This window comes from Pezoporus flaviventris, unplaced genomic scaffold, assembly GCF_033815535.1.
Source record: "Pezoporus flaviventris isolate CSIRO_AGI_PZ_B2104156 unplaced genomic scaffold, CSIRO_AGI_Pfla_v1 ptg000006l, whole genome shotgun sequence".
NCBI classification, from domain to species: Eukaryota; Metazoa; Chordata; class Aves; order Psittaciformes; family Psittacidae; genus Pezoporus; species Pezoporus flaviventris.
Genome location: NW_026892554.1, coordinates 10,492,305 through 10,513,389, shown reverse-complemented (window position 1 = coordinate 10,513,389; position 21,085 = coordinate 10,492,305). Strand labels below are relative to the sequence as shown.

Genomic DNA, 21,085 nt, shown 5'->3' with positions numbered 1-21,085 from the left:
AAAACATAACCAGCACCACACCTCATTTTTAAAAGAACAGTTTTGCATGTGATTTATTGGGTGGTCTGAGATTGTTGCCATGGCACCTTTATGGACATCCCAAATCCAAAAATAATTTATCATGAAAAGCAAAATATGCTTTAAGAAATACTTGCAAAAATTACGATTCTCTGGAAATTGCAAAATCCCAACAAATTCTTATTTACTAAAATAGTAAAATAAAATTAGTATAAATAAATTCCTATAAATAGCAAAATAAATTCCTATAGCAATTCAGTTGATTAAAAAATCCTCCTTTTGCAATGGTCTGCCTTTGCTATTTTAGACACTACAAAAACATCTTGTTATCCTGATTCTCTTCTTATCAAAGCATACAAGAGGATGACAACATGAGAGTCTGCGTGCCAGGCCCAAGGACACAGTGTTTAGGTAACTGACAAAACCCAGTGCCAAGTAGCCATTCTTCAGGTGTCAACTATGTGTTAGATAAGTAGGGTTTTTTTACTACATGACCAAACATCTCAGCTACTTGTCACTTGGCAAAAGCACTAATCTAATGACAGAGGATGTATTTTAAACTGCTGGTTATTCATGACAAGAGGCACTCTAGACTTTACAAGTGTGCTGTTGTAGCCAGTCCCTGGGCCAGGGAAGTGTTGCATTAATACCAAGCCCATGGCCAGGTTTGCCCTTTGAGAGGCAGCTTTGCCAGCAAACCTGGAGTCAGACCTCCCTGGCTGCTCATCCTCCCGTCACTGCCACGACTCACTGCCACCTCCTCAGGTCTGTGATAAAGCAGCTTTGAGTCAGGGCTGCAAATCACATCACTGAGCTGAAATGCCAAAAATGCAGTATTATTTTAAGCCAGATCAGTTTACTGAGCCTCCTGAGAGCAGTTTTGCAGATACCACTGCAGCGGTATCTGCAAAACAAGGGCACCTGCAAGCCCTGGGGGCTGGTAACTCCTTTACCTCAGTTAGCTACCAGTGGGGGCACGTCATCAAGATGTACATTTCTGAGGCTGAGACAGCAACTCTTTCCCCCCAGACACATTAGGCAACCCTAATGCCAACTGTCCTGGCGTATCAGTGGCTCCCTTTGCTTCTGGTGCCACTTTCAGCTGAAATGAGCACATAAGCCAGGGAGATGCCAAAAAAATACTATAGAGTTCAGGTTATTTCTGTAAATATCTGAAAACACAGCTGCTTTCAGCAATGCTGGGCAAGATACCGTCAAGATCATCTCCTAGTACCATTATCAGTGGTCAGATTTAATTTGTAGTTTTGGCTACAGAGTTTGTAATACTGCCTGCTCCTGCATATACAGACATTGGGTAAATATAGGAGGTAGGCAACTTGCATGGATGAAGAGGACTTGCAGAAGCATGCAGCTTGGAGGAGTGGGATAGATATATGCAGTTCTTCATTAATAAGAAACAAGACAGCCTTTGCCAAAATTCAGTGCATCCCATTACCTTTGTCAGCTGCTGCTCGGAAGGAAAGCCCAAACCAAACACAGTATTTGCTCTGCTGTCTGCCCACTGGCCGAACTTCTGTGACGTTTTAGTGAAGGTCATGTTAGGTGTGATTGTGCTGTTTATGATCACCTGTTTAAAAACACATCAAAAAGCATTAAAAAGTAGAAGCCACACTGGAAATGCATATCCTAGCAACAATATCATCCAAAGCAATTAGCAGTCTAAATTGGGAAATTGCTGTATTCAGAAGATTTTTTTTCCCAAAACAAACCAGTTTCAATCTTTTATGTCATGCAGGAGTTTTGATGTTTTGCCTTCTTTATCCAAAGCACTGTCACAGTCCTGCAGTTAAACATGCCTGCAGAAACGTTACTGAACTCAAAGCAACAGCAGGGACAGGAGCTATAAAATTACCCTGGCAGAAATGCAGATGCAAACCCCTCTTTTTCAGTGTTACAAAGGCACATGGCTTCTCCTGCCACCCCACCAGGCACCGGGGATAGCTCAAGGCCTCCAAGCAGGGCGTCCATCAGCAACACCTGCCCTCAGACTGGAAGACAGAAGTGATATTTCACCATTTCTCCGTTTGGCCTTGGGCCTCCCCAAGTAGGATGACAGAGACATGTCAGAAATTAAAACCAACAAAACCACAAGACAATTGTGTGATTCTATAAGAAGAAACTGATAGCTTAATAGTGAGTTTAACTTGGGAGCGTGGTGAAGCGCATCACCAACATTCAGCATAAATGTGGGCCTCAGGACAAATATTCTGCCACTTTACACAAGTTAACTAAAATCTGCTTCACTACCAGCAACCTTGAAAGCAACAGTGGTTCTTGTAATTAAAGAAATAGCCAACAAGAGGAAAGCTGTTGGGATGAGGTCTCAAAGGAACTTAGAGAAGCAAGCATAAAATGTAATCTTGCAAAAAGGGCTGAGATATATGTCAGGTCATTATCAAAAATCTCAACTTCATTTTCAAGATACATCGTTATGTGAGTCTAGAACTCCTTCCCCTCGAAATTAATTCATGTACAATGTTTTTTTCTCCTAACAGAATATGAGCTTTCTTTAGTAATGCGTACCACCACTTCCAATATGCAAATTATGCAGTAATTAAGCCAAATCTGTGGGACAGTTTAATTAACATGATCAGGAAGTATCCTGGCAACATCATTTACTACGTATTCCAAGCAGTTTTTTCCTAAGCTATCATTTACATTTAGCAAAAAGTGTGAATTATATTTACCAGAGAAAGAGCTTTCCTTGCCACTGTCCCCCGCTAACTTCAGACCTTTGTGCTGATGTTTTTATTTGCTTTCTTAGACATTCCTCAACTTCAGAGGTTCCTTCTTTTTGCATCATCACTTCCAAATAAACACACAATTTCCTGCCTGCCCTGCCATTTCCTACCACTGAAAGTCTCATCCAAAGGATCAAGGCAAAGGAGGGCCAGGTGGCTGGTACCACTGAAATTGTGTTTTGCATGGGAATAAACAGGGCAAGAACAAGGCAAAGGTGGCTCTGGAACCAGCCGGCCAACACACACCATACAGAATCAGCTTTCAGGGTCAAAACATCTTTTTAATGGCCAATTGACAGGTAAAGGTGTAAGCACAGCTGCCCAGATGTGCTGTCCTCTGGCTAAGTCACACAACAGAAACGCAGCCAAAATAAAATCTAAGTTTGATTTCAGAGAGGTAGGGGTTTGACAGTGTAAATTAAGTCTGAAGATACAACGATTGCATGATATAGAGAGTAACCAGAACAGGAGGAAAAGTTACCACCAACCCCCAAAAATCAGGATGCTCTCCAAAAACTTCAAGGAAAGTGCTATATGTATATTTCTTCTTTAAAAACCTTACCGCAGACAGATGAACTACTTACAAATGTTTGGTTTCTCAAGTTACAGGATTTATTTTAGAAGCTCTGAAATATCCAGAAATTTCAAGTGAAAAAGGTATCATTTCAGCCCTACTGTGCCTATCAAATTAGACATCTGTAGAGAAAAAACTAATAAAATGACTTGCTCTATTGAAAGGCAAAAGCTTCACTCACTGGAAGCAGACTCTGCGAAGAATAAACTTCCATACCTCCCACAATAATCATTCAGTAAATGCGAATACATGAAGAAACACACCAAAGATATATTTTAGACCACAGTCCAATATTACCAAAGATGTGATAAAAGGAATAATGAAGCCTGCAAATTGTAAACCAAGGAACACCTCATTGAGTGATGAAATGCACGACAGTAGCTTAGCACCTCAGAAGTTAAAGTTTTCTATAGCCAGTGCAGAATCCAAGAGAAGGTTGTGGTGATCACACACCTTCAGGAAAGTGACAGTTCAGCTGTTAAATTTATAATAAGCTGCAATTAGTGAAACTGCCAGGAAGCTGGCTCTGCCTTTTCTTCCCTTAAATCTCCCTGTCAGTCAGGCACTTCAGAAACACTATGCTCCTACAGAGAAGTAATAACCTAAGTAAAAGCTTAGCAGATTAAATCAGAGCTCATGGAAGCAGTTCAGAGGAGATGGATTCTGTGAGTACACTGCACTTATCTACCCAGTCTTCCTCCCCATCATGACCTCATTGCCCCATCACGCTTGCAGGAAGATGTCATAACACTGAACTTTGGGAACATCAGTCTGTGCATTCATTTCCCATGGAAAGCTGCTCACTATTTCAGAACAGAGACACCGCATTGGCCAGGGAACAATCATGTTGGTTGTGTTTAGGAGAAAGAAAGGGCTTTATGATTTCAAAGAACAATGAAAACCAAAACTGACTGTCCTCCTGTCAGGCAACCCAGCATATCCCCTTCCCAAAGCTGGCTTACTCTTGGCTATGTGAGACCAGAAGGAAAGCACTCCCCACCACTTCTTCATCTCCCAGGCATAAGGTCTCCAGGCAGGGCAGAAGACAGGGGAACAATCTGTGGCTACTACAACAGGATAAATCAACCAAACTATGAAAATTTTGGTTTTTTATATGAAAGGAGGAGCCAGAATTTTCAAGTTTCAAAAGAAAAAGGGTCTGAGAGGAAGGGTGCAGAAGGGAAAGGGCACTATTTGAAAGCTGCCATGGGTAAGATGAGCCTGCAGGCTCTTTTCCATCCCTGCAATCCAGTATTATAATTCTGTAAGAAAAGGACACTTATCAATTCAAATGGGCTTTTATGAAATAGCTTTGCATTTGGACGTCATTCCTATAATACACACATGGTGCAATTCCAGCTGCATCAGAAATCGGAATAAACTTACAGACTTTCATCCAGGGTAATGGATTCAAAAGGCAAACTACTCTCTAATCAAATGTAGTCAATCCCTGAAGTGGTTAAAGAGTTCTCCCTAAAGACAAAGGCAAAGAGGAGATAACACCGTAAGCACCTTATAGAATAACAAACTCATTCATAATACTCAGCTGTCTACATACGGTTTAAAAAAAATAAATATCTGCCTTTGCTCTCATCCACACGCAAGCAGATCAGATGGCAAACATTCCTGGAACATCCACATAAGCCAAACAAAACCTCGTACTAATTTCACTTCCTCTGGGAGAAAAACAACCTTGACAAATCTAAGTTTTTATTTGAAGATGGCACAGAAGAATGTTCGCAGTACAAGGTAGTGCTACATCAACCAGAAATTACTCCAGACGTTTAGAAACACAACGGGTATATTCATCAGATAAAAGTGAATGCAAATAAGCTGGCGTAGAGCAGAACGTTCATAGGCTGTAACACACCCACCCCGCTGCCTTCCCACGGAGAGAAACTGCCAAATAAATCAAGCAGGGAGAGGTCACAAGAAAACCTGAGTGCATAGAAGGAAAAAAAACGTATTGTCAGCCCATGCTCCTCCCAATACATGAGCAGTGCCCATATATACAGCTGCCATTCCTTTTGGGGGATGCTTCAGGTATTTCAAGGTTTTCCTTCTCACACTCCCCGTATCAAACGGTGCACTAAAGGGGAAAAGCCAATGTAGCTCCTAAAAAGACCTCTTCCCAAGTCACTGTTTCATTAACATAAGGTGAATGCGTGTGTTGGCTGGCAGGAGCACAGAGGGAGTGAAGCTGGAGCAGCACACAGGGTTCTGCCAGCTTGGCTCACAGCACACGCCCTGGTCACATCGGCCCTGACTTGCCAGGTTCACAACAGGGAAAAGCAGAGGTGAGAGCAAGCTCAGGTCCAAGGGAGGAGAGCAGTGATCACAGTGGGCTTTGGGCAGAGTCACTGGCATAGCCCTAGGGAGGAGAGCCAATGCCCTGGCAGGAACTGGCCAGGACACTTCCTCTGATGAGACACCGAAGGGGACCATGAGCCAATTCAGCCAGCTCTGTCACCAGCTTCTCTACCTGGGGAAAGACCAAAATAAGAGCCAAGAAATAGCTCATGGATTATTAGCCATATATATTGGAACTGCATATATTGGAACTGCATTAAATTAAATCAGAAAAGGGACCCTTATTTGGGGACAAGAGTGCCACATTAGGAATTATTCTGGGATTTTCCCTTTAAATTCACATCACCTGTTATTCTGAAGTAACCTCACCTCACCTAACCTCAGGAAAGCCCCAAGGCCTGAGGCCATGGGATGTACTCATTAAGAAGTCACTACCTCCCCATCTCATTTTCACACCTCTGAGTATGTGCTTTCCAGTTTGCAGCCCTTGTAAAAACTAATTTCCCCAACCCACCAGGCTGCTAATCTTCAGTAAAGATGTATCCCAGTCTGAAAACAGAACTGAAGAGGGAAAGAAGCTGCTAATCCTCTGGCCGCAGCTATCACAGGCTCAGCAGGTTCTTCCAGCTCATCAAGTCGACATGAATCAGAAGGGTTTGTGACACTGGATGTGAAGATGAGGAGACAGGGATGGATTTGCAGAGAAATTCTCTCTCTATCCCAAATGTTCAGCAAGTCCCTTGTGGAATTAACCCACTTAGATTTCTGTAATTTGCACTATCCTTTGCACCTTCTATCATCCTTGTACCTGCCCTGAGAGCTTCTAGACTTAGATGAAACATCTTTTCACCAGTATGCCACTGATCGTAAACTGATCATTTCAGTTCTAGTCCTAAAAAGCCGGCACACACACCACACACGCACACTGTTAATCAACACAGTGCTTTTAAAGGGGAAAAAAAGAGAGTCCCTTGCTGAAGCCACCTGAGTAAAGCAGGAGCAGCACAAAGACATGCTCACAGCAGTGTAAGGACGTGGGGATGAAAGAAAGAACAGCCTTTGGGCAAAACATTGAACCTGTAATGCAGAAGGATTAATTATAGTTGTTTTAGAAATCAGGGCCAGCAGATGTGATCAAATATTTCTCCCCACCCTTCCTGAAAAGCCTTTGTAGAAGGTCCTTACAAAATAATAAATGAAGCCTATGAAAACTGAGAGTAGCAACAAGTCTTGTTCCAGCTTTGCTTTGTCTGCTGCACCTCACATGTATACGGTGCTTTACGTGGGACAGGCAGAGAGCATGCACTGGTTTAGATTGGGAGCACTGTAAACATATGTCAAGAAGAGCACTGGATTTCTCCGTTTTGCTATTCCTCCTGCTCCACTCCATCATTTGTGTGTGATGGGGGAACAAAGCACAGGGTGGGCAATAGCTGTGAGGACATCTATTACCAGCCTCTTGCGCTGGTTATCCATCATTTTTTCCCCACAGTACTAGTAACCCTAGCCAGCCAGTGATTTTCAAGAGTTTCTGTTCTACACAGTTTACCAGGACAGTAGCTATTTCACCCATCAAAAGACTCCAGAAGCATCCATAGCTACATCATGTATTTCTGCAGGAGGCGGGAGTGGAAGGGGAACTGCAGTGATTCATCCGCACTCTGCAAAGAGGAAGATGCCAGGATGCCTTGCAAGCCACAGAGGAGTTGCTGCAGTCCAAAGCATTTACTTCCCAACCTGAGCTCCCTTTACCGAAAGGAGACTCACCTTTTACAAGAAAAAGTCTCTTGCATGCTGTTGCTGCTTGCTTTATGGGAAAACGAGACATTTCTATAGTTGCACATAGATTTTATATCTTGCATTACCTTGTGCCCCCAGAACAGTTCAATGAATGATGAAGTTAATTTTTAACCTCAAAAGCCAACAAATCAAACAAATGTCATGCAGTTCTTGTCCTCTCTCATGAAGACAGATGTAAAAATAGCCTCCCCCGGCCCCCCAATAAGGGCACTAATAACTGTTTTTCCTCTGGTAAAGTAATTCTGTGGTAAAGCCCTCGCTGAGAACCTGTCTAAATGCAACAGAAGTGGGTTCTTGATTATGTGAATTCTATTAAATAAATCTCCTGCTACACCTACTCCATTGCGCTCTTTTTCTTCCCAAGGTAATTAACATCTCTGCAGAGCTGGCTTCCCACCTCCCCCACCCAGTCTAAATCTCCAAAACCTCCTATTTTTGCTTTGACATCTGACTAGATTTTTTTTCCTCTTCGGCACAGCACACACATCCACCACCCACACGACTGAAAGCACCAGCAGCTGTTTCAAGAAGAAAATCTACAGCAAGGATTCTCGAACCCTTTATGCTGGAACAAACTGTTACCCAGGAATTTCATGCAACGGTTTACAAAGTACATAAACCAAGATGCTTGTGTGTTATTTTCACATGAAAAACAAGATTTATAGCTTAGCAGAGAGAGGGAGAAGAATACAGTGGAGACTATTGTTTCCTAGTGACTAAAATTGGGACTAAGGACAAGGCTGCATTACCTGCAATTACATACAATCTAAAAACCCCATAGTTATATCACAGTTCATGCTTTGGAAGATTAAATAAAAGCATATAGTCTTTGTGTCGAATATAACCACATCCCTATATGAACTATTTAAGCACTGATCATTTTCTGCATCCATCAAGCTGTATGACAACAGCTTCACTTAAGCCTGAAGGTACCTCTGCAGAGGTCAGAAATGGCATGGCCATTTGGAATCATTAAAGACTCCTCTACTCTTTAAGAACCTACACACCCCAGGGAGTGGTCAGCAGCAGGACAGTTTACCACTTCCTCTCTAAAATCTGGAAAAACTGTCCCTTGGCATGAGCAATGGCCAAGAAAGGCAGGCACATTATTCTTAGGAGATGACAGGATCTACTTGGTGTCTTCTAAAGCACATCAAAGTGGTCACTGTTCAATGGCAATCAAGGGCAACCAGGTCTAGCAGCAACACTTTGGAGCAATACACTAACATAACTGAAGATACAAGGTATCTGTGAGACAATATAAAATACCAGCCCTTCTGCATCCTCTAAAATGCCTCATCCCTTGTTTTGTTGTTAGAATATAAAGCTAGGTGGAGGTTAACTGGGGATCATGTAATCACCTTGTTCATTCCTCAAGGAAAATCAGCTTTGGACTTCAGCTAATATTTAATGGCTGAGTCATTTATGCTGTTCTTCATTTCCCATCTTACTCCACAATCAAGAAAGAAGTGATATATGGTGGTTTGTGGTTTTTTTTAAATTAGGAAAATATTGCCTTGAATTATGTTTGATGCTCAAACGTTAAGAATACACAATGCAGTGTAGTTTATTTATAAACTCCATCTGGCATGGCTTGATTAGCATGTCTGATACATTAACTCTCTGAATAGGGATTTCCAAGTATTAGATACCTCTGGCACTACAGCAGGGGGAGAGAAAGGAACAAATAACTTATACAGCTATTTCAGTGGACAAGCAATCCTTAGAGTTTCATAAAGCACAGCTTATAGGAATTATTCTTTATTACTTTCAGTTGCAGAAATTAAAAAAAGAGGGACTAAAAATCCCAGAATAGGAAACCAACAGCTAACCAGTGCTGCATTTATTGTGATTCCTAACAAAAGTCCCTAACACCCTAGGGAGGCTGTGGGAAGCTCACAGGGATGGAGCCTGTGCTCAGTTCACCTCGGGGAACAAGGTTCCTCAGCACATTTAAGATTTCTTTTGGAAGAAAGAGTCAGCACAATGCAAAACCCACAAGCAACGTGAGCACTACTGAGCTCTCTGGAGTCTGGTGGGCAGGTATGGAAGCTTTTGCTACTTATAAATGTCTATTTTAGTCTCATCCCACAAGTTTTCCTTTTATCAGCTAATGAAACCAAAAGGATGAGGGAAAGCATCTGTAAACTCCACCATGTTGTGCCTGTGTTAATGACATTACTAAAAACTTTGAGTTTTTTCTTGATTTTCACATAACTGCAGTCATGGATTATTTTCACCAAAAATTTGTTCAAGGTTCTTCAAAAGCTTTGCTAAATTCAAGGACCGTGACCTAAACCAGGCATCCTTTGCTTGATATCAGGTTTCTCTAGAGTAACATCAGATGGCTTAATTAACCTCCCTGGCATGTTCAGATGACACATTCGTACTCAAGTCTGGTGACAGAAACAACTGTGTGAGGCAGTTACAAGCTGAAATACTTTCTTTTTCAGAGATTTTCCCATTAATTTTACGGAGAGGTTTTAAAAAGGGGAAATTTACGGAGACCAAAGTTTCCCTGCTTGCTGGTGAGCAGCGCACTAAGAAATCCTCTAGCAAGGAGCTTAGTTTTTCCTTTTTCCTTTTAAGAGTGACAATTTGTGTTTCTGGGAAAGTTTCTGCAATCTCCTGGATTCAATAGTGTGTGGTCTTTCCAGAGGCAGCAATACACACATGCGCTGTACATACAAGCGGAAAAACGAGCCAGATAGGATCAAAGAGTGGCAGATGTGCTTCTGTTCTGTCAAGGATACAGCTGTTGCCAGCATTTTGTTATCTTTTCTCCTAAGCTTACTAACCAGCTTCTGAAGGATTTACTTCCAGAAATAATCCAGACAATGAATAGAGGATTTTTCACATTTCAAAGTTAATAACTTGGAAAGAGATTAATACAGACACATTTCAGTGATACGAGTTCTACAGCTCTAGACCTTTTTCCTTCTTTTTAAACCAGAGCACCTCCTCAGCAGATGACCATCACTGCTGATTGATGCAATCTCAAGGGACCCACCAAATTTCCTGACATTTATTTTGCTCCATTTCTCACCTTCTGACAAGCTCTCCTTCACCTGAAGCCCCCGGTCAATGGTTTTAATTTTCCTTGCATTCCCAGCTCATCACCACCAGTATCAGCAATTCTGAAATTACCATCACAGTTAAGCCCTAACAGTATGATTTTATACCATCTGAACACTCCAGGACCTGCCCACACAAGCACACCCCATGTTCCCAGCTATACCTATCCAAACCAGTCTTGGCAACTGCTAAAAATTCTCCTGCAGACAACTGTAGGCAATGTACTGTCCTCCCAGCTATTAAATCCTGCACCTCCCCTCAGCCTGTATTTCTGAATACTTGATATCACCTTAAGCAAATAAAGGATGATGCAAGAGGGTAGTCTCATCCTTGGCTGACAGCTCTGCTTTTCCTCTATGCTGTATATTTCTTCATCACCAAATTCCAAAGAAAGTGTTCTCAACTTATTGTAATGTCTAGAGAGAAACGAAACCTCAAGTAACTTTAGTCAAGCTGAGTACACCACAAGCATAGACAACACAAATATTTAAAGATCGTGAGGGAGTTACTTTCCTTAATTCCATTCACTCTTATTTCAAAGATGTCTTTGAGAAGAATGTGAAGTCCTGGGCTATGTAACAGAACGATCCAGTGCACACCTCACCGTGCTCACCCCACATAGATACTGATTCTTGTTTTAAAATGTGCATTGCATTTTCTGTTTGCATCTGTCCTGCTTAAACTTCCATTAACCCCAACATCCACATTTCTCACTGATACTCCACAGGCTGAATGTTTTCAGTCTCCACAGCCCCCTTTGGAGGGTAACACCTTGGGCACACCCCACACCTCTGAGGTGCTGACTCACCACCCCATGCAGACACCCTCCTGCCACTGCACCCGCACCCTGGTTGCAGGGCTGCTGCTGACCCAGTGCCTGTACCCCAGCCACACCGGAGAAACTACCTCTGCCTAGGAGGCACCAGCATCACCCACTGATGGCAAGTCTCCCTTATGCTGAGAGTTCCCCTGAATCAATCAAAGTCATGCTAAAAAGTCTGGAAATTGCATCAGCCCAACTTGCAACGTCTTTAAATGAAATCAGGAAACAGTTATTAAAAACATTAGTTATTTTCTGCAAGTTGTTTCACTGAATGAGAGACTGTTTCCAGCTTAGGTTAGGCTGGTGTGCTATGACTCAGGGCAGGACAGATGTTCTGCTCTAAATCTGCTCATCATACAAAATGAAGAACTTCTCTACGAAAGGAGCAGCTGCCTCTCAGAGAGGAGCTCGATCCAGCTCCATTATTTACAGCAACAACAAGCCCAAAAGAGACTGCAAAAAGCAGCTAGAGACTCTTCAGGCATCTTTTACAAAGTACGTTGTTTAGCACAATTGATACTAGAACATGCCTCCAGCAGACAAGCATCGTTCTTCATCATGGGCTGGGAAATCCAAACTGGGAAAAGTCCACACTGCGGCTGCCTTACGAAGCAAACTCACTTGATGAGAGTGATTAAACAGCGTCAAATTATTTTAAAGGCTCTAGTATGGATTCACAGTATACACACACTGATGTTACTATAGCTACTCTGCCTCAACAGTAACGTACATATCTATTATGTGATGTTTATATAAAGATCATAAACCCACAACTATAGTTTTTACTTAATAGCCATCTCACTAGCATAAAAGCAATGAGATGTTTATTGTAAGATACACACAAACTATGCAAACTGGAAGGCAGTCTTATACATTAAAATTATATTCTATACCATGTTTTTTTTTATTTTAGGGATGTTCCTTGTTTTATGTGGGGGGCTAATTAGTTCCATTTGTTGGAATTACTCTTTTGTTGCTCCAGTATCATCTCCAGTGCTAATAATCATGTTGAAATCAGCTCAAATAGTTCATGAAATACTTAACATACTATGACAAACAGAAGATGAAGGCCACCAAATATGCTCATATTTCTGTATTACAGTAATCTGCCAGACCAGTACCGGAAACCTTTTCTTCTGGCATATGAAGGTTTCTTTTGTGGACAGCTATGGACAGGGATGCAGGAATACTGCATCAGTCAATCAGACCTCCATAAGTCAAAACCTGGCTACCTTTCCACCAGCCTAATGCGGCATCACCCTTAGGCTGGGACATGTCTTTAGGTCTCTTCAAACAGTAACAAGTATCACACACCGCCTGTGCTCTTGCTCGCTCCACACCCCTGTTTTATGGTTGGCACTCTTCCTGGGACAACCAGAAAAGATTTCCCATGCAGCCTGGAAGAAACGGCATGAAGGGCAAAAGAAGAACATGGCAGAAAAAGTTTTTTGGGAAAAAGAAATCTACATCTCAGTCACCCAGCAGTGAAAAAAGCCTTGAGAAGCTGGAATAAAAAATATCTTCTGCTAATTCAATTAGGGTCTCTCCGGAAATCACAGTCCTGCAGTCAGCAAAATGGTCTTCAGGGCGAGAAGTGGGGCCTCTGGGCATTTCAGAAGACAGAAGGCTCAGACCCCAGCAGCACCACGCTCCTCTGGGATGCACACAGCACCCCTGACAAGCGATGGCCATAAATAAAACTAGGGCAGGTAAAACTGGAAATAAAAGAATCTCCGTCCCTTTGACAAGACATACACGTGCTCACCCACACCTTTCAATATCATAGCACTGAATTCACGATTTTTCTATCGCATTGAAAGAAAAGGCAACACACCACTTTGTAAGGTGACTTCTCCTGTACTTTTACATCCCTTTATCTTTAGCTACCCAAGGCTGTAACGCATCCTCTGATCATTTCACTACAAATTTATTAAACCTGAAAATTTCAGTAGCTAAAAACTTTGGTATTTAAAAAATATAGAACACAGTACATCACTCCACCTAACGCACTGAGGTCAGGCAAACACGCACTGATACTCTGAATGCCAAGAGGAAAGGTGATGTGATCATTTCTGCTACACATTATCGCAAATGAGATCCATGAGGTCTTAGAGGCACACACCAACGCAGGCCCCTGCTGAGGTATGCATTGACAGAAGACTTTTTTAATTCGGGGCCAAAAATTCTGTAATATCTAAATTACTTGATACGTTTTCATGAGAAAGGGTTGCTATTGGTTTAATGGCCGAATTTACGTCAAAGAACATAAAGAATTATCCAGATGAAGGAATTTCATTGGTGCCACCGTACCCTGCAATTTTTTGCTGTGAAAAGAAAGCTTCTTAAGTCTAAGAGTCACCTTTTGGCAAAATACTCTAGGATTATTTTTAACAACTATGTCTTAAAATAATTCCATCTCCACGGGCAAAGAAAATGATTTGTTTTGAGTCTGAACACAGCTCTGAAAGAACTCTAAATTTCCTCTCCATGTGCTGAGGACTCCTGCCTCCAGTCATGAGAACAAAGAAAGCGTGGTCACAAAGAGGTGGGCAGCTATTAAATTAGGTAGCAATTAGGACTGGTACAAGAACTCAGAAAGCCAGAAATACATCAAACACTAGCAGATTTACACACCACCCTTTCTTAGCTCCCTAAATATCTGCTACCACATGCTGCTGGGGCTCTGTCCCTGCCAGCTTCACTCTGCCCTGGAAATCACACTGTACTCTTGCTGAAACAGTCACTGACAGATTCCATTATAAGAGCATATATGCCACTTAATCAAACAGCTTCATCGCACTTTCTAATGTACTGTATTCACTTTGGGGAACACTATGTGAATACTGATTGGCAAAATTTGGACCATATTCTTATTCTTACTAATTGCAATTTATTTCAGAAATAGACCCACTGATTTTGCTTTCCCAGCACAGCAATTTTTCTGGTTCTCTCTTCAACACTTTCACACAGTTATGCCCAACTTCGCTGCTGATCTTCAGTATTCAAGGTAATTGCTGGGTAATAAACTTTTAAATGATCTATCTGCTGGGAGTGAGTGTCAGCTGACAGGTATTTTTTAACTCTGAAACACAAAGTCTTTGTTTCTGTACCAGGTACTTACCAAAATCACTCTTGCAATCTATTCATCCTTTAAACCCTGATTCCAATTTTTTCTAGTCATCTGTGTAAGCATCTCACAGAGACAACTTAGCACTGGCATCTGGCTCTTGCTGTGTCACTTTGCTGCTGCCATCTCTAAATGTCTCACTATACACTTTATTGCTGGCTATTAATTTTTAAGATAGCTTTATGTTCGTTATTAACACCTTATTTCTCAAAAGGTAAAAACGGTGCCGTTGCAGACACGGGTTCTGTAGAAACATAACATCTGAACATACGAGAACAAGGACAGAAGCTTGTTTCTGAAGGATTATATTTCCTTCTCAAATTTTGTACACAAACAAGTTTCTCCTTCTTTCCCCATTGTCTATGTTGTTTGGATAACACATATTTCCAATTTATAAAAAATAAACAAATCCCACCAACTAGAGCACTACCATTACTCCAGAGGGTGATGGAGGATATTGGTCTAAGTAATTGTCATGCTTTCAAACTTTCTTTTCACCTCTGAAAGGCAGAATAATGTAGGTCACTTTTAATGAGGAGCGTTGTGTGTGGCTTTCCCCCACCCAGTACACAGCAACCAGGCACTTACAAGTTCATGTTCTCCCTGCACCATCGCTGTATTTTATCGTTTTTCAACAGGGTTGACTTTTGCCCACAACGCTGGGGACTTTCACATGGTGAAGTCTCTTGGCTGCCTCATTAACTCTGAATCAGCGTGTGCCCTTGCATTTCACTATATAATTTCCTCCAGCATTCATTATGCTGCAGTTTAAACAGCCTCTGGCTAGAAACTTCTTGAAACATCATGATGAAATTACTTTCTTGACAATATACAAGTCAATTACAATGTAATTAAAAGATACACTAATCCATTCCCTTCTTTGGTAATGGTATGTTGGTTAAGATCATCCAGTGCATAATTGGATGGTATCTATGAAACTTTTTGCTATAAACTGTAAGCTACTGTCCAGAGCCCCTGTTTTCTCTCAAAGATGCGAGAATTGTGATACCTATTCTCTTCTAGCAATCACAAGGAATTAAAGGGGTACAAGCTGCTTTGAATCTAGGGTCTCCACTCCTCAGTGCTCTGACTCCCCAGGAATTTCAATGGGGTTTTTTGTCATTGGGGTGGGAGGATTTGGAAGAAACCTGGCACCTGGAAGGCATACGCTCTCACCTGCTGCCTCCATCACATCGGACTCCTGGTTTTCAGCACGAGCCTCCTGCATATTCCTCTGCAAGGGAACAGTTACATTCCCTTGTCTTCACTCTGCTGCCCATTTTTACCCTATTCCCTTTCTGTCCCATTTTCCTCTTTGTTGCAATGTCTATCTACACGACCTCCACACATACCAGCCAGGCCCTTCTGTCCTTCCCCATCACTTGGCAGATGCATAAAGACCTGAAGGCAGCAAAACGAAGCAAGTCCCCTGCCCCTTTGCCAGCCGTCCTCACAAAATGAGTTCCCAATATTCACACCTTTAAATATATGGACTCAGCGGTTCCCTTATTCCCTCACTTCAGCCCACTCCTAAATCCTCCAGCTCTCCTCTGCCCTGCAGCACTCCTCACGCTCCTGTGCCCTGGGGCTCTGGGGAAGAGGGACAAGGACCTGCCAGGAGGAAGGGGACAAGGCTACACCTGCTGGAAGAGAGGATGGGGCTGAAGGACAGGGGACTGTGGGGGGTGCAGACCTTCAGGGATGGCAGCAGCAGCCTAAGGAAGCCACTCCTGTGAGAAACACAGCCCATCAGGTTGGTGGTGCCTCGGGAGGAAATGAAGTACTCATCAGGTTCACATTACACAGCCAGCCCCAGGCTCTGCATGGCAGCAGCACTAATGGGTATCAGCGGCCCCATGCTTCTCCTCATACTTGCAGTTCAACACGCAGCCCACAGAGATACGTTGACTGCTAGAAGTAAATAAAGCTCATGACAACTGGGTAATAGTGTTTAAGTGAAGGGTCCTGTATTCTTGATCACTTTAAAATATTTTTATTGTTATGACATAGTATAACTTCTGTTGGTAAAAAAAATACCCAAAATGAATCCAACATCTTCCTACAAGCTGGATTTCAGTGAGATGCTGCTGCAAGCCAATGTGCATCATATGTGTTTGTCTAAACTAAAGTATTAGAACAGCCTCTCTGCAGTTCAGACAAGGATGGAGAGTTGTAAGAGATACACATCCTTTGTCACCACCTTCCTTCTAGGGCTGGCTCCCTTAATTTACTTGAGCTTCAGCTTTTTTATCTTTAAAAAAGAGATAACTTCTGCCTGCAGGGACGCTGTGACGCTAATCCATCTGGTCTTTGCCAACACATGCAAAACTTTATTCTAATGAGTGAGATATAGAGAAAACAGGACACCACCAACTGATACTGTCTATATTCTTCCTCACAGTCCTATCCAGTTTCATTTTTGGCTGGAAAACTAGGTCAAAACACTAAACAGCAGTTGTTTGAGGGAAAAAGGCAACTTTTAACTTATTTTGGTATAAATGCCCTTCTTTTTCCAAATCAGCATTCTTAAAAGGGACAGGCAGGGTAACGGGGGACTCTCCACAGGTGAGAGTGAAGGCTGCATTTCTTTTCAACCTGTTCCTTAATCAGCAAAGGTTCAATACAAGAGGAATAATTCATGTGGCCAGCAAGTGATTCTTGCTTGGGAAGCCCTGAGGGAGGATTTTAATCATGGAAAGCTCACCTTCTTCTAAGACATGCTAAAGTGGGCGCGTGGTTCCCTCTAAATGTCTTTTGGGTAGATTACAAAGCAAAGCTTGGATGTCCATCTTGTTCTCAGCACGCCCTTTGCAGTTCTGGCAGAGCCTCTGGCTGAGGGCACACGCTACCCCCGCAGCTTCCCCCTGCCACACACAGTAATTACTTTCTCTTCATTAATTGGTCTTAATGCATGCATGCACATCCACAAATCAAGCAACCCGCTGCTGCGAGTACAGCACTTCTGGCTTGGAAGTCATGCGGGCTGGGCTTTGCCCAATACCACCAGCACCAGCTTCACCCAAGCAGGAGCAGGAGCATCCATGGGGTGTAAGCAAATTTCTGGGGGGCATCAGCTCTGCCCAAGAAGTTGCCGGGGTTGTGTGTGCTGATGGCAAACCAAGGCAGCTGGGGCGGTCAGCTCGTGCTTCCAGAAATGAACACACCAGCACAAACAACGTGCTGATGGAGGCATATTAATGCTGTACCCATGTCAATGAAACATTACCATCAATTTCAGCAGGCAGTATGGCTGATTTATAAGCCAATATATAACAAAATATAGCACAGGAGATGTTTGGAAAAACAAGTATTCGATACACGCATGACAAATAGAAAATCTTTAGTAAGGGATGATTTCTGCAATCTCTCTCCCAGGACAGTGATATTTTAACATCTTCATCCAAACAGAACACACATAAACAGGCCGTAAACTTGTCTCATTACCCTGTGGTTTGTGCTTTGGCAGAAATGACAGATGATTTTTGTACATGAGCAAAATGTTTTAACTTACACCTTTGACTGTGGTCTGCTAGGACAAAGCAGTCACCTCACTAGTTACTTCAGACAGACTAATCAGAGGGCTAAAATGTGGTATGTAGTAAAAACTGCTGTCTGAGCAACCGATTCGATCCGACTGATCAGGATTCTTACAGGAAACACTTCAGTGAACTATCTGGTAATGAAAAATGAAGAAAGAAAAAACAGTGGTGGTGGGGAAATCTTCCTGCCTAATGTGTCACCTAAGCCTGATGAACTCCAGTGCAAAAGCTGAAGAAAATTCAGTACTACCCTGTAAACAGTTCAACCAGGCAAAAGTGAGTATGCATCTGGCATTTACATTAAAAGCTCCAGTCTGCACATATCAGTTTCCTCATTCCATTTAAAAAGAACATTTTTTTGTCATCAAAAATGGCCTCAGCCTTATCTACCTAATACAGTGATGGTTTTATACACTATGCTACAGACTCAGTTTGGACATTTAAAGCTCTTGGCTCATTAAGATCATGAAGTCAACCTAGTCAGAGATAAAACAAATGAAGTTTGGCAAAATCACTTTTAAGGTACCCTGTGTTTTTCCAGTATTCACTGCAAATGCCCATTGTGGATTATTGTCCTGAAACCAGGACAGTTATATTTAAAAAAATCAGTATTTATGAACTTAAGAGCTTAATGTAGCCCACCCATGTCCATCTTCAGTCAGGGCTGACAGTCACAATCCTCTCTGCACAGTAAACACATGGGGGTACCATCAGCCTCCTACCTTGGCTCCATCCACACTGATAATCCGATAGCTGTTTCTCGTGCTGTCATAGAAGTAGGAAACAGTTACAGCCTGCTTGCTTGCAGGAACCCAGTTCTTCTTCGTGCTGGGGTCAATTTGGAAGACATGGGCTCTGGTGGTGAAGATAGGCTGTTCTCTGGAATAGGGAGGGACAGGAGAAACGGATGCATGAGTCTGCGGAAGATGAAATGTCTCAGAAGCCCAGCCTTGACCAGACACGCTGAAAGCACAAGACAGAGAGAACCTGGCAATCCCCCAAGTTGAAAAGGCAGAGCACTGAGCCATGATCCAGCCATGGGCAGCTCTCCTTGGCATCGCTAAGTGACACTTAGTGCCCTAAAGTTACTGCTGTAGCCCAGGAGGCAGTTGTCTGTTTTCTCCCCATGTTATACTAACTTGGTACCCACCTTTTCCTCCAAGTATTTATTTCCAGGAAAGGACACTCACATGCATTCTTTCTTTCCCCATTCACATATTGTGCCAAAAGCAATAACAAGTCCCCCTTGGCTGGATTTCCTCCCGCCATGCATTCCTGTGAACCACTACCTACAGCCAGGGCTCCTCTGTGGTTGCACCAAGGACTCCAGCAATCTACAGGCACAGTATAATTACTGAAATATTAATCTCTATCCTTAGTATCCCACTGTTCCGTGGATGCACATGAAAATTTCATCAGAGGCAAAAGCAGTCAATCATCCTGGTGAGTGAGGGGGGAATGAAATACAAGCAAAACCCTGTGTTGATATATATTGCCTTTCAGTTCAACTCAGTGGATGATACACTGCCCCTGACACCCCGTTCCTGAACACCAATCCTCCTTGAATGCTTTTTCTCATCAAGAAAATTGTGCTTACAGCGGAGGGGTTTTGTTTTACCTTCAATGTGTGACAATGCAAATCACACATCACAGCAGAGAAGATGCAGGACCAAAAGAACAAAACATGATACACATAAAGTCTTCTGGGTTGAAGATCAGAATTAAGACTTACTTAAAGGCCATAAAACTAAATTCACTTCCAACTGTATCTTTAATCCAAATTTAGAAGTAGAAATGAACTGCAAATCAAGCTCTACTGTGCTTTTATGTACATTTTTATCCTTTTAGTTCTGAAAAGCTACAGTATATAATGGCCTACATTAAGTGTACCGCTCAATATATTCTTACCACATGCGAAATACTGTATCATGAATAGTTACTCCTGACAGAATTATAACAGGATTCAAACCCTACTGTACTACAATAGAGTTACCGCCCAAAAATGTTTACCACATGGAAACTGAAAAGGCTGCCAGGCTGAATTTTGCACAAAGCAAATGAAAGGAGGCAGGTGAAAGGCCAGAGAGACCTCATGCTCTCATATGCTATTCTTTCCTATTCATATGAATAATAATCTTCTATTATTCTCAGTCCCATAGTTTTGGAACTATGTTTTTATTAAGATTTCTTCAGCTCCCTGCGTATCCACCTGTGCTTCTGCAGAACAGAACAACTCCAGGTACCGCACGTGCAAACTGGATCAACCACCGGTGGGAGTAAATTTATGAATATCAAACAGATGAAGTGATTTAAGAGTACAATTAGCTCAGGAAAGGCGGAGTGAACTTGCAAAGCCCGGCAAGTCCTCAGGAGGGAGAAAATGAAGCAAGGGTTTCCTCCTCGCAAGACATATGCAAAGTTGTACTTTTTTCCAGGGGCTGCCACGCGATTTCTGGATGGACAGCAGTGCCGAACCCTGTACAATACTGCAATGAAATAAACTGAAACCGCAATGAGACTGTCACATTACAGCTGTGAAACAGCAGCAGTTGCTTCTGCTCTTCCTTACCAGTAACTCACTGGACCCGACTCTCGTTTCACATGCTAAAATCGATGCTGTCCTCAGCTGGGAGGAAAGAAGGAGCAGGTCTCCATAACGTTTAAGGAACATTTCCATCACCCATTACACAGGATTAGCAGTGTAACACCCACGAAGGTCACAGAGTTTGTTTGCAATAAGGAATGCAGGGAAGGGCACTTTCCCCCAAGCCACTTACTCTTCTACTCTAAAAATATGTACTTCCCTGAGTGAAGAAAAATCTCGAATTATTTTGCCTTTTACTTAACTCTGTATTTTTAGTAGATCCGATACTAATAGTTTCTGCTAATGGCAATACGACCTATATATCGCAGTCTAAACTTTCAGCAGATTCCTCCATACAAACCTATTCCACAAACAACTTTAACAATAACCAGAAAACACTGTTGAAACTACACCTGGCCTCTCTGCAGCAGGAGCTGTAAGCGTATAAAGTAAATCTGGACATAAGAATAGAA

The 21,085-nt window shown here is 42.4% G+C and overlaps 1 protein-coding gene across 1 annotated transcript in view; it reads right to left on the bottom strand.

Moving 5' to 3' along the window:
• HOMER2 (homer scaffold protein 2) overlaps window positions 1–21,085 on the bottom strand; it is a 59,996-nt gene that overhangs the window by 17,905 nt on the left and 21,006 nt on the right. Inside the window, exons 2-3 of the mRNA XM_061446858.1 lie at window positions 18,751–18,907; window positions 1,475–1,606 (exon numbers count right to left, since the gene is read on the bottom strand). Coding sequence (XP_061302842.1) covers window positions 1,475–1,606; window positions 18,751–18,907 — 289 coding nt within the window. The remainder of the gene's footprint in view (window positions 1–1,474; window positions 1,607–18,750; window positions 18,908–21,085) is intronic.